Raw genomic sequence first — 17,989 nt, 5'->3', positions numbered from 1 at the left:
CTTTTTCAGGTATTAATTGGTACAAATATTAAAAACTGCTGGAATAATTTTCAAGCTTTTGCAATATTAATACACCTACCATCTGATTTTGTAATTTTTCAAACATTACTTTGAAGCTCCTGTAGCCAATTATATAGTGTTATTATTAATTACAGCTTGCAGCTTGAAATACAGTGTTATCAATACAGTTCAGCTGCATAAATATAAAACTTAAAATTGAATTAAATTGTTTCCTCTTTGTGAGGGTATGTTAGAATATTATTAGATGTGAAAATTAATTTTTTAAGCTTGAAACCAGTCTTTAAAGCAAAAATATCTCAGGGAAAAAGGTTACATTTCATGTATTGGATTTCTTCAGTCTTCATGTTGCAAGATTTTTTAATCTTCTATTAAATAACATCTGAGGGGGGACAAAAACATAAAGTCTATTTATCAGCTTACTTAAGATATAAAAAGCTTTATCTTTTTATCAAAGATATACAAAGATTACTGCAGGAAATGTGAATTAATCTTAACAGCAATCCATCTTATTTATTTCTAGATTATCAATGAATAATCTAAGTGGAGAGGAAAGGTTACACAGCCTTAAGTTTTATTTTCCTGCTCAACCCTCACTCCCCACTTCCCACTAAATTTTCACTTTATCCATTGAAAGCTTTAGAAGTCCAAAAGATATTAAAGGCAAGAATCATCTCCAATGATTCGGAGAAAAGCAGAGATACATCACACAACTGCAGACACACAAAAAACTGACAAGAGACAAAGATGACCTAAGAACTATGTCAAAGAAATGTCACAGACCATTCTCTATGTAAACAAAATATAGCTAGCTATGTTGCAGTCTGAAGCAGTTTAAATAAACCTACTGTAGCATTCATTCAGGATATATAATTAGGTATATAGTTATCAGTGTGACTGTAATGGTAAAATATTATGAAGGATCATAAAAGTAACTGTGGTCCCTTCTCAGAAAAATGCTATTAACTGCAATATACCAGGATAAAGGGAGTAGGTAAAACTACAAAACCCTGTGCCTAAAAACAAGCATTCAAGGGTACACGCTGATATTAAGTACACCGTTCTCTTCCAGGGTAAAGCTGCTATGAAGTGATGTCATTTGGGCTCAAAGGTCTGGTCCTAAATCCTCTTTGCTGTCTTCTTTACCCCTCTGGCAAGACATGCAAAACTGACTTACAAGGAAAAAAGGGGCAATCAATGTTAAAGATTCTCACCTATTCTTAATGATCACCTACAGTTCCCTGCCTTTATCATTTTCACCTCCTCTTCTGATAGCTTCGTAAGTGTTTCACTACCAGGACCCGTCAGCGTTTGTGCCAAGTTTTCGTTGACCACTAGTGGGCATAAAATCTGACACATAGCATTTCACATACTGTTTGTGGATTTGTTACATTTTCCAGTACAAACATTGCACTAACTGAGCAAGTACTCTGACCCCAAAGAGATTTTTCTGAGCCAAATGTTTTTGTATTCTGTAAAAAAGTGAAAAGGATCCCATGATTTTCTCTCTGATAGTATCTAATAGCAGAGGGAATGAACCATTAAAAGAAGACTGATTAGAGACTTTCCAACATTTATTTTGTCAAACATCATTAACAGCATAGTAAATAGAAGAGCAGTATTCAGCATGACAGTGTAAGGAGGACTTGGTAAAATGTGCTTTCTTCTTTTCCCCTTTTTAGTTTCTCTCATTGAGTCAAGTCTCACTCAATTTAATGCTTAAACTCCTAACCATTATCATTTTGTATGAATTCATTCCTTTAGCCAATGTACCAAAAATGATTTGATCACGATGCCAAAATGCTTATAGTGATATCATTGATTAACTTTGTAATGGGAGTAGAAAATACTATAAATTTAATCATTGTTTTCAAACAATAATGCATGGAAGAATGCGTTGGAATAAGTCCCATTCCCTATTCTCCTTACAATCATTGTCATGTAAAATATTTAACTTCCAGCTATGCTTTGTCCCAGACAGGATCTTTGTCATTAAAATTAGCGCAGATTTTGATATGTAATATATTCTGTGACATGTCAGGGTGGGACCACTTTGACCTTTTCAGTATTCCACATTTCATCTGGGAGCCTGTTCTTTCTTTTCTGCTTCTGTTACTAATCGAGAAGTAGAAGTTGAACAGAGGACCAATCAAACTGGAAATTAGAGGCAAAGAGTAAAGATCACAACAAATAAGTACCTGAAATTATAAGTACATGCAATTAATCTCTATTTTAAAAATATTTAAAACCCTACCCCTTCTTAGTTCTTAAGTGACTGGAGAAAACTTAAAAAAAAAACACAAAAACAAACAAACAAACAAAACCAGAAACCCCCAAGCTTTCCTATTTATATTTTCAAAACTTCTGTCTCGCATGTCCTCTCAGCCACTGAACTTTTCAGAAATGAATGTATCAATTTCTTTCACATCCTTTCCTCAAATGTATTGCTTTCCATTATGCTTATCTTCACATTCATTTAGCTTCCAGTTGTTGGCATCTTATCTTAAACAGGATGTAAAGTACTCAGAAAGGAGTTGAGCTGTCCTATGCATTTGTATGCCAGCAGCACAGGGGGAACCTGATTAGATTCTCTTAACACACAGTTTATTAACATAGTGCTGGTAAATTTTGCTGGTTTGTGTGCAGTCTCACACTATGTGATGATTTTTATAAACCTATGTAAACTCTGTAGTCTCAGACCTCATAATTAGATGCTATTCGAACTTTCCATTTTAAAAGTGTTTCCAGCCCTATGGTTCAGGTAAAAAATATGAGGACAGTGGACAATAGAATTAGGCTGGAAGGGACATTAAGAAATCATTCAATCCACCTCCCAGCCCCAAGGAAGAACTAAGTACACTTGTATAACCCCTGGGCAGGTGTTTGTCCAATGCATTCTCCCAGATCCTCAGCAATGGAGGCTCCAAAATGTCCCCAAGCAAGCTAGGCTAATGCTTTAATGTCTTAACCATTAAAAGGGGCTTTCTTCAAATCTAAACGGAATCATGCTAGAGATAATTCCATTACTTCTGTTCACATACACTGTATTTGGATGAACAAGGGGTCCTCTACCTTTCTGTAAAAGCCATCTGTCTATTTGAAAACATTATTTTCCATCACCTTCCCTTCTTAGTCAACTCTTCTTCAGGCTACCTAACCACCTTGCTCAGTCGCTCCTCACAGACCACGTTTTCAAGGTTTGTGATTGTCTTTGTTCTTGCTTGCCAAGACTCTCACCTTTGTGAAGTGAGGGTCAAAACCTGTACTGAGTTAAAAGGAGGTTTCAGAACTACCAGGCAAATTGGAGGATTACTCAAATTATTTTACAGATGGTATGCCCACCTGCATGTTCCAGTAAAACATGAGGAATATAGGCAGGTTATAATTTACTATCATGCTCAGATCATTTTTTGAGATAGTATTTTCTGACCAGTCATTCTGTATTCCTTATTGTACAGATCCTTCTTGCTGAAGCAGAATGTCTTGCATCTGTCTCTTAAATGGCATGCTATTTTTTCAGATCATATCTCCAGTTTTGGACTCTAAGAATCTCTTCCAATACACTCCTAGTCCTTCCCATCTTGAAGTCATCTCCAGATTTTACAGGCATATCCTTCCTTCCAAGTCTGTCTGGACTAAACATGAAAATATTGGCTAGTACCTAACCCAGCATAAACCCCTGCCAAACACACAACACATTCTTCCTTTTAAACAGAAACCATTGCTAATTACTCTGAGCAAAGTTTTCTAAATAGGTCTGCATCCAGTCTATGATATTTTCACCTAAATCACAATTCCCAAATTTGCTCAGGACAATACTCTATGTGGCAGCTGAGATAACACTACTAAATTCAAGAGACATGACATCAAGTGCTTCTTCTCTAGCTATAAAGTTGTTATCCTGTCAAAGAAAATTATTAGATGGCTTTGATACTATTTGTTCTTGACAATTCTGCAGTGGCTATTGATCATGTCCCTGTGGTTACATATGATTTACCTGATTATTTATTTCAACATTTTTCTAGGAACTAAAAATTACTTGTCTGGTTTATAATTTCCTGTCTCTCCTCTGCTTTCCTTCTTCAGAACCATTCAAGTCCCTGTTACCCACAATAGTGGGTAAGTTGCTATAAGCACAAAGGTTGCCAAAATCAAGTGCTCTAGTAGAGAACAAAAGTCATAAGGAAAAAAAAACAAACAATAAACAAAAGTTATTTTTTATGTTTCCTGGTATTACACAGATCTTGTAATGTTTAGGATACCCATTCATTATTTTAACTGCTTTGGATTAATATTTAAGTAATACTATTAATAATAATTATTTAATGAATGACAATGGTCTTTTCTTATTCTGATCAAGATCCAACTGACACAAACTCAGGTCATTGTGATTATCATGAAATCACTGTTGTCATTGCACCCATCTGAAAAACTCTTATATTTCTGGAAATGGGAAATGGTAAGAAAGTCCTGAGCACTTTATTTGCCTACTTTCAGGACTCAGCCAAACTAGCTGGGCTGCAGATGGTTTCAAGCAAAAGTGATTTTCAGCCAATGAACTCCTTGGTGAATGTCTGGGGCAGCCAATCTATTCGCTGCTGTATTTGACACAATAGATAAACCATCTCTTTTTGGTACAAACTGGAAGAATTATCCATGCCTTTGCTAACCCCAGATCAAACCATTGTATTGTAGTCAGCCTTAATTCTCCCATGAAGACATCTAGGATCTGAAAGCATTGATTAGAAGCTAGAGACAGAATTTTTATTAATTAATCAATCGAGCATATTCTATACACTGGTTCCCTACTGGCATGAATTGCTGCATTTTTGTCTTACTGCCAAATTATGAGCAATCAGTAACCTTTATGGTTCAAGCATAAGTACCTGAAACACACATGTGCTTTCCTATACGATTGAGATGGTCTCTGTATTTACATGCGGTTATTGAAAATGGAAGATTTTATCATATTATCTCACCCAAGCTGACCTGAAAGAACAAAAGTTCATATGTACCTGCCCTGAAAGTCAAATTGAATAGATTAATCCAGGCTTTCTGAGGAAGGACAGGAAGGCTGTTTGCAATTTTATTTTTTTTTTAAAGGATACTATTTTGTGTCATTTAACACTGTACTTAATGAAAGACCAATTCCACCCTTTTTCAAACCACCTGCTACTCATCATCTCAGTCCTTGCTGTCCAAAACCTACTGCTCCTGAGAAACAGCCATTTTTCAGGCCAGAAATAACAGGGGACGGGGGGGACAGGTCAAAGGGACTTAAATATACTTCTCATAATAATGCCTGTATTTATATAGCACATTCCTTATATGAAGGAAAAATAAGAAGGGTATGTCTTTGTACTTCACAGATTTTTTTATTATTTTTCAAATTCCTCAAAATTAAAACCCCTAGATTTATCAGTGCTGGAACAAGGAAAATGAGGTCTCATTGGATTATGATTTTCCTAAGCTAAATCAATTGCATCTCTTCAAACCTGGCTGTAATTCAGCTGGTGGTTGCTTTTTGCTCCTAACTCATCAAAAAGCTCCCCCCTTCCAAAAGGGGCAAGAGACATAAATCTTTTGCCTCTCTCAAGAGTTATTAAATTACTGCCATAACTGTCACCTTGGCAGATGCACAAGCAGCAAAATCATCCATAACCCCCTCCACTTGAGTCCAGGTAACGCGCCTGCAGGTGTTCTGATCACTCTGTGTAGACCTAGGCAGAGTTCAGTGATGCTCTGTAACCCGGCAGCTATAAATACAAAACCTGATAAACATACACTCACCAATTTCCCTGGAGAGCTGGGTGAACGCCTCCACGCCACTCTCTCCGTAGTTGCCTTCGGAAGCCAGCGTCGACACGTAGTTCCACCCAAGGGCCGTCACGATGTCAACCATGGCCTGTGCTTGGTAGGAGTCCGGTGGGACCACTCGAGAGAAAAAGTCATACCTGGTGTTATCGCTCAGTTCTGGAGCTGTAGATGCATAGCTGATTTGAGGTATCTGCAAACAGAATGACAAGTCATTCAAGCCAATCTAATACCATTTTACACTATATACTTGTATGTTTCAAAGGCTTAAAATAGATTATGCACAGGCATTGCACAGAACTGAATATCTTGTTTTAATTAAATCAACCGATCAGAAAGCATCTCAGATTTTGTGAAATGTCAGTCAAGTCTTATTGTATAACACTCTCACCATGAAATAATGCATTCTGCTTTTCTCCAGATGTCATGATTCTTGACATGTAAGTGTAACAACTTCTTTTTTGATCCTGGCTCTGATAGGAACAGATGAAAGGGGAAAAAAAAAAGGAGGAATTCTTACTATTACTACAGAAGATGAAAAGGTCGGGTTTGATGACTGTGATTCTTAAAAATGCTACACTTAAATTTGATGAGTAAAGGTAGATTATTTCCATTTCATTGTTTTGTTTATTTATGTACATGCAAGTGTGCTTTCCCATTTTATTCCTATTTTTCAAGCTCTGTTGTAGATTTTTCATTTTCCAGTTTTAATATGGTATTGTGCATGATTTAAGAATATGGAGGCTATGTAGTTAATACCAAAAGCTATTTAATGAAAAAACATGAAAAAAAAATTCTCTGTACACAGTATACATATAGAGAAGGAGAAAGGTTACAAGGATGGTAATCTTTGTACAAACCACCAAAATATTCTTTGTAGAAACAAACAAACAAACAAAAAACGCAACCCCAAAACACACTAAATAACTGAAATACATTTTTAAAATAAATTACTATTTTCATAGGAAAAAAAAGTAGGGTGATTTTCTATTAACTCTTATCTTAAAGAAATATTTTGGAAATGTCCAGAAGCAGCTACCTGCAAGCAATTTTCAATTATTCTGAAAAGTAATTTGGTGCAAGAAAGTTTAATTAACATTTATGCTAACTTAAAAGGGGAATGATTTTCTCATTTAAAAATGGTAAAACTGATCAAATAATCACTAGCTTGAAATGAAAGATACTCCAAATATTGCATTGCATTTGTAATCTATATTAATAGTAGGTACTTAATTCACATCTTACAAAACATAAAATACTCTTCAAGAAAACAATCTGAACAGATTTCCTAAATCGATTCTGTTGAGACCTGAATTTAGCAGTCCCAGATAACAGGTGATCTGGTAAATGCTCACTGTCACATTAGATGCTATAGTAGAAGGTTTAGTGCAACCCTTAGGTCGTGTACAGCACTTCCTTATCAGCACAAACTAGAAAATGGATTTGAGGCAAATATAAGGGATTCAAAGAGTCTGGTCATTAACCATGCAAAGACAGTGTAGACTTCTACAGCCTGAAAAAACAGTTTATAGCCTAAGGGATGTCAAAATCATTTCTCAGTCAGAAGCAAACAAAATAAACTCATATGTATCTTGGCTATATCCTTCTTTAAGAAATTTTCTACTCATGGAAACGCCTCAGAATAAATAATCTGAAATGTTGTAATAGTAACAACCAGAGAGAACACAAAAAAAGGAAAGGGAGGATCACAGGAAAAGTAATCTAAAGGTCGTATCTCATGGAAATCAGTATTCCTAACACAGCAAAGATCCACCAAGTAAAAATAAAGGATAAATTGTCCTTACAAAACCTGCCTTGTATAAATTCCCTTTCTTTCAGAAAATGTTTGAAACATCTTTTATCTCTTTAGAGACAAGAGATTTTGCCCTGTAACAACACAATTATGCACATTTAGAGCGGATATCATTCCCTTTCTAAATTTGCTCTATCAGTCTCTAAACCAGCCATCTTTTTCCAGATGGAAAAAAATAAAGACAACCTCTGTGATTTTACTCATTGTGCTCCTCGGTGTGCCATTTCACAAATTCTATGGCGTTGTTGCTTTGCTGAAAGTTATTTCATCAATAATGTTCATAAAATCAACACTAGTAAGAGATCTTTTAGACAGATACTTTGTCATTGAAAACCTTCAAGCCTAGACCACAGAGTTATATCCATTAACTTTCTCAGTTCCTGTTTCTCTTCAGGCATGAGATGAATAAGAAATCCTAGATATGTGTTTGTATGAGAGTCATTGGTTCAACACAGCAATGAGGTGTTTCAGATCAATAAGAGATACTTTACGTACTATGAAAAACCTTATTTTGGGGCCTTGGAAAAAGCAGAGAAGAGACGCTACTTTCCTACTTTTCAGCTCTTTGTAGTTCAGCTTCTTCCCTAGAGTTATTTCTAATAACAGTGGAAGAAAATGGAAGGTAAATACTGTCCAAACCCGATACCCTGAAATCATTGGGCACACCTAGTAGGCTTAAATCACCACTGTTTTATAACTTCTGCCAGCTTTTCACTACCATAAAAGAACAATATGCCATGTTAAAGTAGGGAGAAAGACACTCTCTAAATAGCAAGCTATCCCTAAGTTTTGTGAAGAATGGTTTATGCAACAGAATATGTAGTTATTTTCCATATTTCTTTTTGTATACATCCCTCATGGTTATAGACAACACTTTATATTCAAGAATTTTCTCCCCTAAACTGCAGATCTCCCACCCAGAAATACCTCATAGATTTCTTTCTGTGAAAGCATTTTATACAAAAGTAAACAGAAACTTCCTTCCTTGCCTGCTTTTAAATGTACATTTGTATACAGGGGGGCACTGAAAAGCAGCTTTAAAATTTGAGCGTTTGGGGTATGTTCCAAGTTACACAGTTACTGAAAAGGCTTGGAACGAGACCCAAAGAAAATGTTTGGCATGAGACAAATTGTTAGGATTTAGTGGTTCAATAATCCATGAATGAAAAATATATACATTAAAATGAAACAACTCTAGTTATGGACTGTAGGTTTAATAAACCATTTTACATGTCCCCAAGTACATTTTACAAGATAGAGCATAATGCTGCCTAAGCAAGGGAACTGTTATGCTCTATCAATTCAGTAATATGTGCTTTTAAAACTCCCTAAATACAGACTGTATTTATACTTTAAGTTCCACTGGCCCCTTGAGACATAAATTTGCATTTTGAAAGAGACCTGTAAAGGGGTTTTATATTTCTCATTCTAGATTTCTCAACCTAAATTTTCAAAATTAAATACAATATGTGTAACATTTACATTGTATTCAAGTGCTATATAGCACTGTTAATAGCATATTTCCTTTTCTTTGGGGGAAAAAATGGAAAAAAAAAAAGGAGGATTATATAACCACATTTGAATCGGTTATCACACAACAGCTGTCACATTCACTGACAATGGCTAAAAGCATTCATGTTTGAATGTTCATTGATATTTTTTTCTATCCTTTCCTACTCTATGGTTTGGCCTCCCATTAACCTATAATCTACTGATAAACACTTGACTTCTAGTGGGTGACAGACTTGAACTCTTTGAAATAATTATACAGAGGAATTCATAGAAGCTTTATTTTAATTGTTATTTTAAGCTTGAGCTATCTGTTAAATGTTTAAAAGCAAACATTTATAGTGTGGTGCTTTGAAACAATATCCAGTTTTAGTTACGTACTGGTCTTAATCCTGGTGCATACTGAACCACTGCTGAAACTACCAGCAATCCCTCAGTCCTTAACCAAAGTCAGTGGTGGCTTCATCCCATTCTATCATCCAGTCACTGGCATTGGAAAATTATTCTGCATGCTTAAAAAAAAAACAAAACAATTTAGAACAAAGAAAGAAAAAAAAGAAAACAATTGCTGACAACTAAGTAGAGCAGCTAATCCTTCAAGATACATTCAAGCCAAAATCAACAGTCAAGAATAGTCTGTTTTTCCTGGATCATTCTGTATACATCTCCCAGCCGACTTAAAATCTGTCTCTAAAGATCTGCCCTTCCCAGAGGATTAGAGAAGATGGAGCAGTTACTTTCAGAACTAACTGTCCACAAAGCGTGACTGTGGCAGCACTTCAAAGGGGGAGCAATATCTGTACAAGATATCCACCAAACATTACTACAGAACAGACTTCTACTCCCTGATGGAGATGTGGACAATTTCTGAAGTGCCAAAGGCAGCTAACGTAACTTCTCATTTATTTCAGCTAAGTGGTAAACCATTTTCAGTCCCTTGTACACTGAAAATGAAAGCCACCTACCACTCCCGAATCCAGGACTATTCATAGGGAAGCACTACCCTGATCTGTTTGGTGGGTCCAGTGCTGGGATCCAAACCCAAAACCAGAGAGGTGTTACACTGAGGACAGCAGAGGAAACAACATGACCTAGGGTTGCCCTTCCAGTAAAGTGTCTTCACCACAGCAGGCAGCTCTTAGTATGCCTTCTCTTCAATGGCATGCTGTCCAAGTTTTGGACAGAAGTTCACTGGAACCTTTTTTATTGAGCTTTCAAAGCCATTTGCATGCTACATTTGTCAATGTAAAGTATCAGCTGGCCATTTGAAATGCCATCTTCCTTTATACAGCCTTTCAGCTGAAAGCATGATTTGGGAGCAGAGTAGCAGACAGTGAAACGAGCTAAGCTCATAAGAAAAAAGACCTGAGAAAGCAATCACTGGTAATTTTGAACATCACAGATTATGAGTTACACTCACGGCAGTAACTGCGCTGTACAGTCACCCAGAGTAATGGGCTTAAATCATTCACATCTTCAGTTTCACTACCCACTCAGTCCTATCACTACTAACTTCAACATATCAACTAGCATTTTATTTCCCTTTTCCATTCTCTCATTACTGAGCAGTCTTTTTTTTTTTTTGAGGAATATTAGCAATAGAATATTAAAAATAGTAATAATTGTAGCTAACAAATTGAAGTCAGTAAACTTTAGGTTAATGATTGCTCAGTATCAACTGGCATTTTACTACCAACTAATAAAGCTTACAAAGGAGTAAAAATGCTTGAAATAAAATTTGACTGTGGAAACACATTTTCAACTTGGTGATTTTTTTGAATTTTAAATGTCTACCATTAATCATTAATGGCCCTGTCTTTTCAAGATTTTTATTCCCTCTTCTGTACAGCAAGAAAGAGCTCTTTGTGAGCACAAAAAACTCACAGCAGTGAAATGAATCCTCAGGGTCTAGATATTGAACAGTTGCTGGATGAGAGCTGAGGTCACTATATTTTAGCTATTAGTCACATTTGTAAATTGCCATCAACCAGAGCATCATTTTAGCCTGCTTCCACTTCTGAAAAATGTGTCAGCCTGCAATACAGTACTGGTAAAGTCATTTAGGGTAGACATTCAAGATTCAAAAGTTTGATGAGGCTTAATAACATCTTGCACTATACCAAACAAGATTAAAAATGTTGTCTTTTGTTACTAACTGTAGGAGGAGATGAAATGCACCCTGAAACTGCCCATTTCTCTTCGCTGACTATAAAGGGAGCCTGGGAGATTAATTCAACTGTTGTACACACACTATGTAGAACAATAGCGTAAACAGCTACATGTCTTCCATTGAATCTCACAAACCCACTCATTTTGGTGACACATGACTATTAAGACATCTGTGCACAGATAATGATGAACTTCCTTCTGTGATGTCTCCATCTTTCCACCTATGACAAAAACCAAATAGGTCACCTATGCCATCATTAGGGAGCTTGTTTCATTCATTTTCAGAATAAACCAACATTAAATCATTCTGGGAAGATATAACACATTAAGTCTCAGTAACACCTTTGGAGACGTGAGATGCCCCATTCAATGCTCGGAGCAGCTGAGCAGGGTGACACCTTGCCAAATCCACCGGCTACAAACCACCTCTGCTAGAGCTGATGCTGTGGAAAAGTTTCAGCATACGAAGTTTTCTGATTCAGCCTCTTTCCATGGATTTTACCATGAGGAGGAGCAATCTGTGACAAAATATTTTCCCAGTAGATGTATATATGTATTCACTTATACTTATAAACACATCTAATTCTAAACTGTATTTATTTAGACATATACACTTGAGGGTCTCTCTGTATATTAAGGACACTCAACCACAGTATTTATCACGTGTCCAGGAACAAATCTTGTTTAGGAATTACCACAGATTTCCACCTCTCCCCGCAAAAAATATGTTCATATCAGCTAGGGAAAAAGCAAGAAAAAATAGGTATGCTTTTCACCCAGATGAATACACTTTAAAATGTATTTAGTTCAAAAAAAGTTTAGCAGAATTTAAACGCTTTGGAAAGGGAAAGAACAAAAGTATAATCTGAAAGCTGACATCAGCTGATTTAACTTGGAAGGCAGGAATTTTTTTAAATCCATTAGAGCTATTCTAAGTCATTCTGTTTGCAGTAAGTATCATAGCAGCTCCTGTCAAGGGTGCTTGCAATTCATACGCCTTATGACGAGGAGCTAATGATAAGGTCACTTCAAACCTTCTGAAAGTTCCCTGTGTGTTTGTATGGGTATTGTGCAAAGATATGGTCTTTGTGATAAAATGCAACATAGCTATTGCTATTTTTTCCCCCAAACACAGGGAGAGAAGTGATCCATCACACGTAAATGTTTTTGAGCTGGGATGGGTAAATTATTTTACTCTTTCTTTTCACTTCCTATTACTCTTTCATTGCCTTTACTTCTGTTGCCATCAGTTACCTTCTGAAGACATATTCCTGAGCAGAATGTCTCTTCAATGAGCTGCACTGATCTTTTCTCAAGAAAAGGACATAGATGAGAATCAATGCAGTACGGTTTGTTGCCAACAAAATTATTTCTGCAACCATCATAGGTTGGTCCAGTATGTGAAAAATTACAGAGGCAGATGGAATCGCTAGCCCAGTGGAAATACAGGGATAAAATCAAACACGCAAATCCTCTTTCATTACTCATCTTCTCTTTTTTTCCTCAACTACAGACACAGTAATTATCTATCACACCTATCTCTGGTGGTCAAATGGACTAGCAACTACAGTATTCTGAATAAACGATTACCCTAGAGAAAGTAATTTCTTATAGTTAATACACATAGTTGTATAGTATCAGATTATGGGATGAAAAAATATTAAAGCTCCTTGCATTGCATTCTATCCCCACCAGCCAGAAAATATCTTTCATAAAGTCTAACCAGACGTGCTACAGCAAGAGTACTTTAGTTTGTGACCTGCTGTACTGCCCTGGCAGAACAGGAAGCAACAAAGGAGGAATGTGTATAATATAAAGTGTTCCAAATTGAGAAGTAGTTTCCTTCCAGTGGGTTGAAGTAGGGCAGGGACTCATTAGAAGTCATTACTTTTAATTACACACAAGGGATACTAAAGAAGAAAATAATAATAGTAATAATGTGATATCACAATCTGCAATCCCATAATAGAAGCAGCATCTACAAAACAAATTCACCACTCAGGAAAGTACAGGTCTCTGTGCTGTGTGATGGACTTTAGGGCAAAAACATTAAAAGGATATTTATGCATTACGAACATTTTTACAGCTGAAGCACATCTTGTCACACTGTGCATCGCTGTGTAACTCCAGGAGGATGAGAATCCATCTAAGGACAGCTTGAACTGTCATCAATGTTCTGTGCAAGAGAGTCTATTGATTAATGTTTAACAATGGCATTTTCTCAGTAAGGGAGCTCTATTCTGGTATTTCCACATCATTTTAAATCCTGGGGTTTGCCTCTCTGAAAACCAACTACATTAAGCAGTTGCACATTAAATTATCCACCATCTGTAGGCAGCCTCTTTCTAAATATTTTAAACCCAGCTGAGGTCCAGGCACTGAATGATAAGCTGAAGAAGCAGCAGATCAAATGAGTAATATTCATACTGAGATCAAATAACAAGGAGGGAGGGGAGGGACGACCTTGAGCTTGGGAATGGCTGTTAGCTCTTCCTTCACAGTTTCTTATGTTCTCCAGTCATCAGATCAAACAGGAAGACAGGGATGGTCAGATAGCTTTAGGGACTTCTTAAAACTATTAAAATTCCTTTTCTACTTGTTGGGGAAACCCACACTTAATTATGCGTATCGATATGTTAGACTTGTGTCAATCTCTGCTGCGCACAGTGTGAACTCTGATATTTCAAAGCTTTTTTAGCCCTACTTTCCTCATTAGAGCTTGTCATGTCAGTGTCTGCAACTGTAATCTCTTTTGATGAGTTTGAGAAAAATATACAAAGTTGTGCATTACTTTTGGTCTGAACTAACAAAGCCAACTTTTTATTATTATTCAGCAGTAATAAATTTACCTAATAGCTCATAAAGTATTCCTCAGTCCAGATCAGGATTCCTTTACATTCATTTACTAATTAGTACCATAGAGAGCACAGCAGGCAACTTCAGAGACTCACCCATGGGGACACGCAGCTGTCCACAGCAATTTTTCTGATTACAGAGACCATCATTATGGAAGAAGAGGGTGCTCTCAGCAGGATGCAAGATGGGTGCTCTGCTTAATGGACAATTCTGATCTTTGCATTCACTTTTTCATGCTGCAAGGCCACTTCAGCTTACGCCACTGGCTGAGCAGTAGTACTATCCTTTTCCTATCCATGCTGCCAGCTTAACATCATGAGATACAAGTAACTGAAAAATGTCATGAGAAGGGAAAGCAAATTTTGGTTTGGTCACAGCTCTCTCCACATTTGCAGACAACGTTAAGATATGTAAATGGGGCTCAGCTGGCCAGGCACACAGGCCCAGTGCTTTAGCGGGTGCTTTCACATGTTCTAGGGTATGCTGCTTACACTTCAGCGGTGAGCCCAGAAAGCCCAGCTTTCCTGTAATCTGTCTGCCCCACGCTAATGACTTGGATACCTCATATCAGACTGCATTAAGGGAATCCTTTTGATTCACCATAGCTAGGGATTCCTTCTGCAGCACAGGCAGTTCATACGGGATTAAAAGCACCATTTTAAATCCATAGATTACAGACTTGGAAGAAGAGAAATGAAAGGTGTCCCTTTTTTTGTGTGTTCAGATTATTTTTCTTCATTTCTTAAAACAATCAGGCTTGGCAGTTAAACAATTTTACCTTGAGTTTTTAACCTTAAAAGTTACAAGAAGAAAACATTAGCCAGTCTCAAGCCATTTCCAAAAAATTAAATGTTTCCTGTATTACCACAGTGAGATGCTAAGTCCAGTTGCTACTGGTAGAAAAGTTGAAGAAAAAAGCAAAACATTTCCAATCAGAGGACTGGAAGTTATCTATGAATTAAGCTCTGAAGCCCATGCGAGTGATATCCAAGCCTTCCTTTCTATTCAAAATGTACTTTATTTTAAAATAGTAGGGTGGCTGTGGAAAAAGGCGATGTCTCTTCTTTTCCATCATTATTACCAGATTTCCATTCTGATTTCTGACTTAAACACTATGGTTTATCAGTACATTGATCCATGGATTATCTTATCAAAAGGATCATGGCAAGCAGAGAGATGAAAATCCAGGCAACCCAAGTGAGAGCACAACAGCATATATACAAAGTAGGACTACACTGCCACTGGTCTGAAGACTGTCTGGAACAGCTCCTACAGAATTTTGGAAATTTGTGAAAACCTAAATATTAAAATCCATGAACTGGACAGGTGCATTGGAAATGAAGAATTCACCAGGGTGGGGAGAACAAAACAAAACAAAAATACTGATTACATAAATTAATCATGTGATCAAAGAGATTTCAAAGAAAGTGTTTTGTTTCCTTGTGTTTCTAGCATCAGAGTCTGGAACCCTCAAAAGTACAACCTGGCTGCCAATGGGCTAATCTTACTTGGCCCTTTTGAAAATCCCAGCCTTGCACCATAAAAAGGTAGATGTAAGTGCATTATCTATCATTTGGGGATTGTTGTTAAGAATAACTAACACAATCTCAGCCTAGAAAAAAGGAGCCTCTTAATATGCGCTCAAAAGTACATTGTACAAAGTACAAAAGTACACCTTGTCCCCTCCCTCCATCAAAAAAACCATATTGAAACCTGCATGTCCAAGCTCACGCAGCAACTTTGTACCCACTGTTTCCACCAAGGCATTTTGCTGACAGTCTTTGGGGCCTTCAAAAAGTGCATGGTGCTTTGGAGACTGCTTTCAGGAATAAGATTGTCCTGAACGTCAGGAATCACAGAAGAAATTCTTCCATTTCTATATAAAAATAATTTTATGTATGTATAAAATATGTACACGGATGCACACACATATACCATGTGTTGGGCCATTTTTCTTCCCTTTCTGACACAGTAGTTAGTGGTTTATACTTCCCCACCGGGGAGGCTACCAAAATCTTGTTTCTAAACTGATATTGTTACTGACTCAAATTAAGTAAGATTAATTTTAAGAAAAGCACAGCTTGAAGGAAGTAAGAACACTTGAAGAAATAGAGAGATCTTGCAGAGGTTTCCTATCTGTACAGCAGTATATTCTTAGCTTCTCCATTTAATACAGAGAAATAGAATATTGGGGAAAGCTTTCTAAAAATAGTTCAATGCTATTTCTTATTGAACGGTTCCATATTTCCTATACATATAGATAGGTACTTTTCTCTGACATTTTTCCCCTTTCTTCCTATAACTCATACTTACTTTTTTCCCCTCAGACATTTCAACAACTTATAGTTCCCTCCTGCTATCTTCTTGTTTTCTCTCTTTCCTCTATGTGAACATCTCCTTCTTCCCAGATATACCTTTTCCTTCACACCTGGTTTCCCTATCTCTTCTCACTCCCTCCTCAACCACAACTTAACTGAATTGAGAAGGAAGAGTGGACAGTGATTAGTTTCTAAAGAGCTGATTTAGGATTTTCAGTTCCAGCTCTGCTTCTCCCCTTCAGCAGCCTACAGTTCAGAGATAGTCAGTGTTTCCACTTGGCCCAGTAGAAAGGGCAAAGGGAAACTCTTCTTCTGTGAAATAAGCCTGGACAGGGTCACTCTTCACTCTCGTCTACCGAGTAAGGCTTCCTTCCCCATAATAGGCATTTTTGCTCTCTGACTGCAAGGGGAACACATCCACAAAGTCAGCAAAAGAAGTATCTGATGTAGGAAAAAAGCCTATATTGGATGAGCATTTCGCATCAATTCTGCAAATTCTCCTTTTCCCTATTTTTATTCATTGCAATTTAAGTATAAATCAGTTTACTGTTATCACCACCATACAGCCTTGTTTGACTGCTAGCCTTAGCCTTCCCGGCTAGTGCGATGGAGATTTCCTCCCTAGCTGTGACTCTCCAATATCTCTAAGTCCAAATACAGATGATATATAAGTCCTTTTGAAGGTTCTTAAAAGTCCTCCTCAGTTAGCTTGATCCTGTAAGTCTGGCCCCACCATGAACGCCCTACTTCAGCAGCTCAGCAGGATGCTGAAAGAAGAGGGTGTGAGGAGCTTTCAATAAGCTCAAAAAGCTCCACCACTCATTTTTTCCCATTTCAGCAATCCCAGTAACACCCCATATTTAGTCAGAGGCAGGGCTTGCTAACAACTACTTTATGCTGGCCTGCGAAGCAGCTCCCCTGCCTGCCTTCATGCCTACAATTATCAGTGCACCTTTGCCACACAGCACAGCCAGGCAGTGCTTCAGCAGGCAGCCAAGGGAACCTTGGCCCTGGGTCTCCATACAAACCTTTGCTTTCACCTGAAGGAAGTGAAAATGATCACGTCAGCCCACGACATATTTCACAGAATTCAGTGGCTTTATTTGGCTAGAACAAGCAAGCAACTGGTCCTATTCTGACCAAATATTGGGAACCTTTATATGCTCAGACTGCTGAAAATGTTTCCTTTGACTGATGCAAAACACCTGTTTTTCAGCTTGACTATAGATCTTTTTAAGAGAACCCCACATTCACCAGAGAGCGTTTCAGTCTGCAGCTACTGTATGCAGTGCATTGGTGTACTGATCAGTAGTCTTTGGAAATCTCCTTTTGTATACTGTGCACAAATGATCTGTATTAGGAACTAGAGTACCACTGTACCACTTCTGAATACTATAGCAGCTTTTGATGAGTGAACATCTTTTATTTTGAAATTGTCCTCCCTCAGTCTGTTGCTGCATATGTTAAAAGACCCCATCAAATGCAAAATTAC

The 17,989-nt window shown here is 37.3% G+C and overlaps 1 protein-coding gene across 5 annotated transcripts in view; it reads right to left on the bottom strand.

Moving 5' to 3' along the window:
- Positions 1-17,989, bottom strand: part of GRM8 (glutamate metabotropic receptor 8) — a 358,114-nt gene that overhangs the window by 282,964 nt on the left and 57,161 nt on the right. For all 5 annotated transcript variants that reach the window (XM_069801987.1, XM_069801982.1, XM_069801985.1 and 2 more), the window contains one exon: positions 5,809-6,025. In XM_069801987.1, coding sequence (XP_069658088.1) covers positions 5,809-6,025 — 217 coding nt within the window. The remainder of the gene's footprint in view (positions 1-5,808; positions 6,026-17,989) is intronic.

This window comes from Haliaeetus albicilla, chromosome 14 (genome assembly GCF_947461875.1).
Source record: "Haliaeetus albicilla chromosome 14, bHalAlb1.1, whole genome shotgun sequence".
Lineage (NCBI taxonomy): Eukaryota > Metazoa > Chordata > Aves > Accipitriformes > Accipitridae > Haliaeetus > Haliaeetus albicilla.
This window is presented reverse-complemented; position numbering and strand designations above follow the sequence as displayed.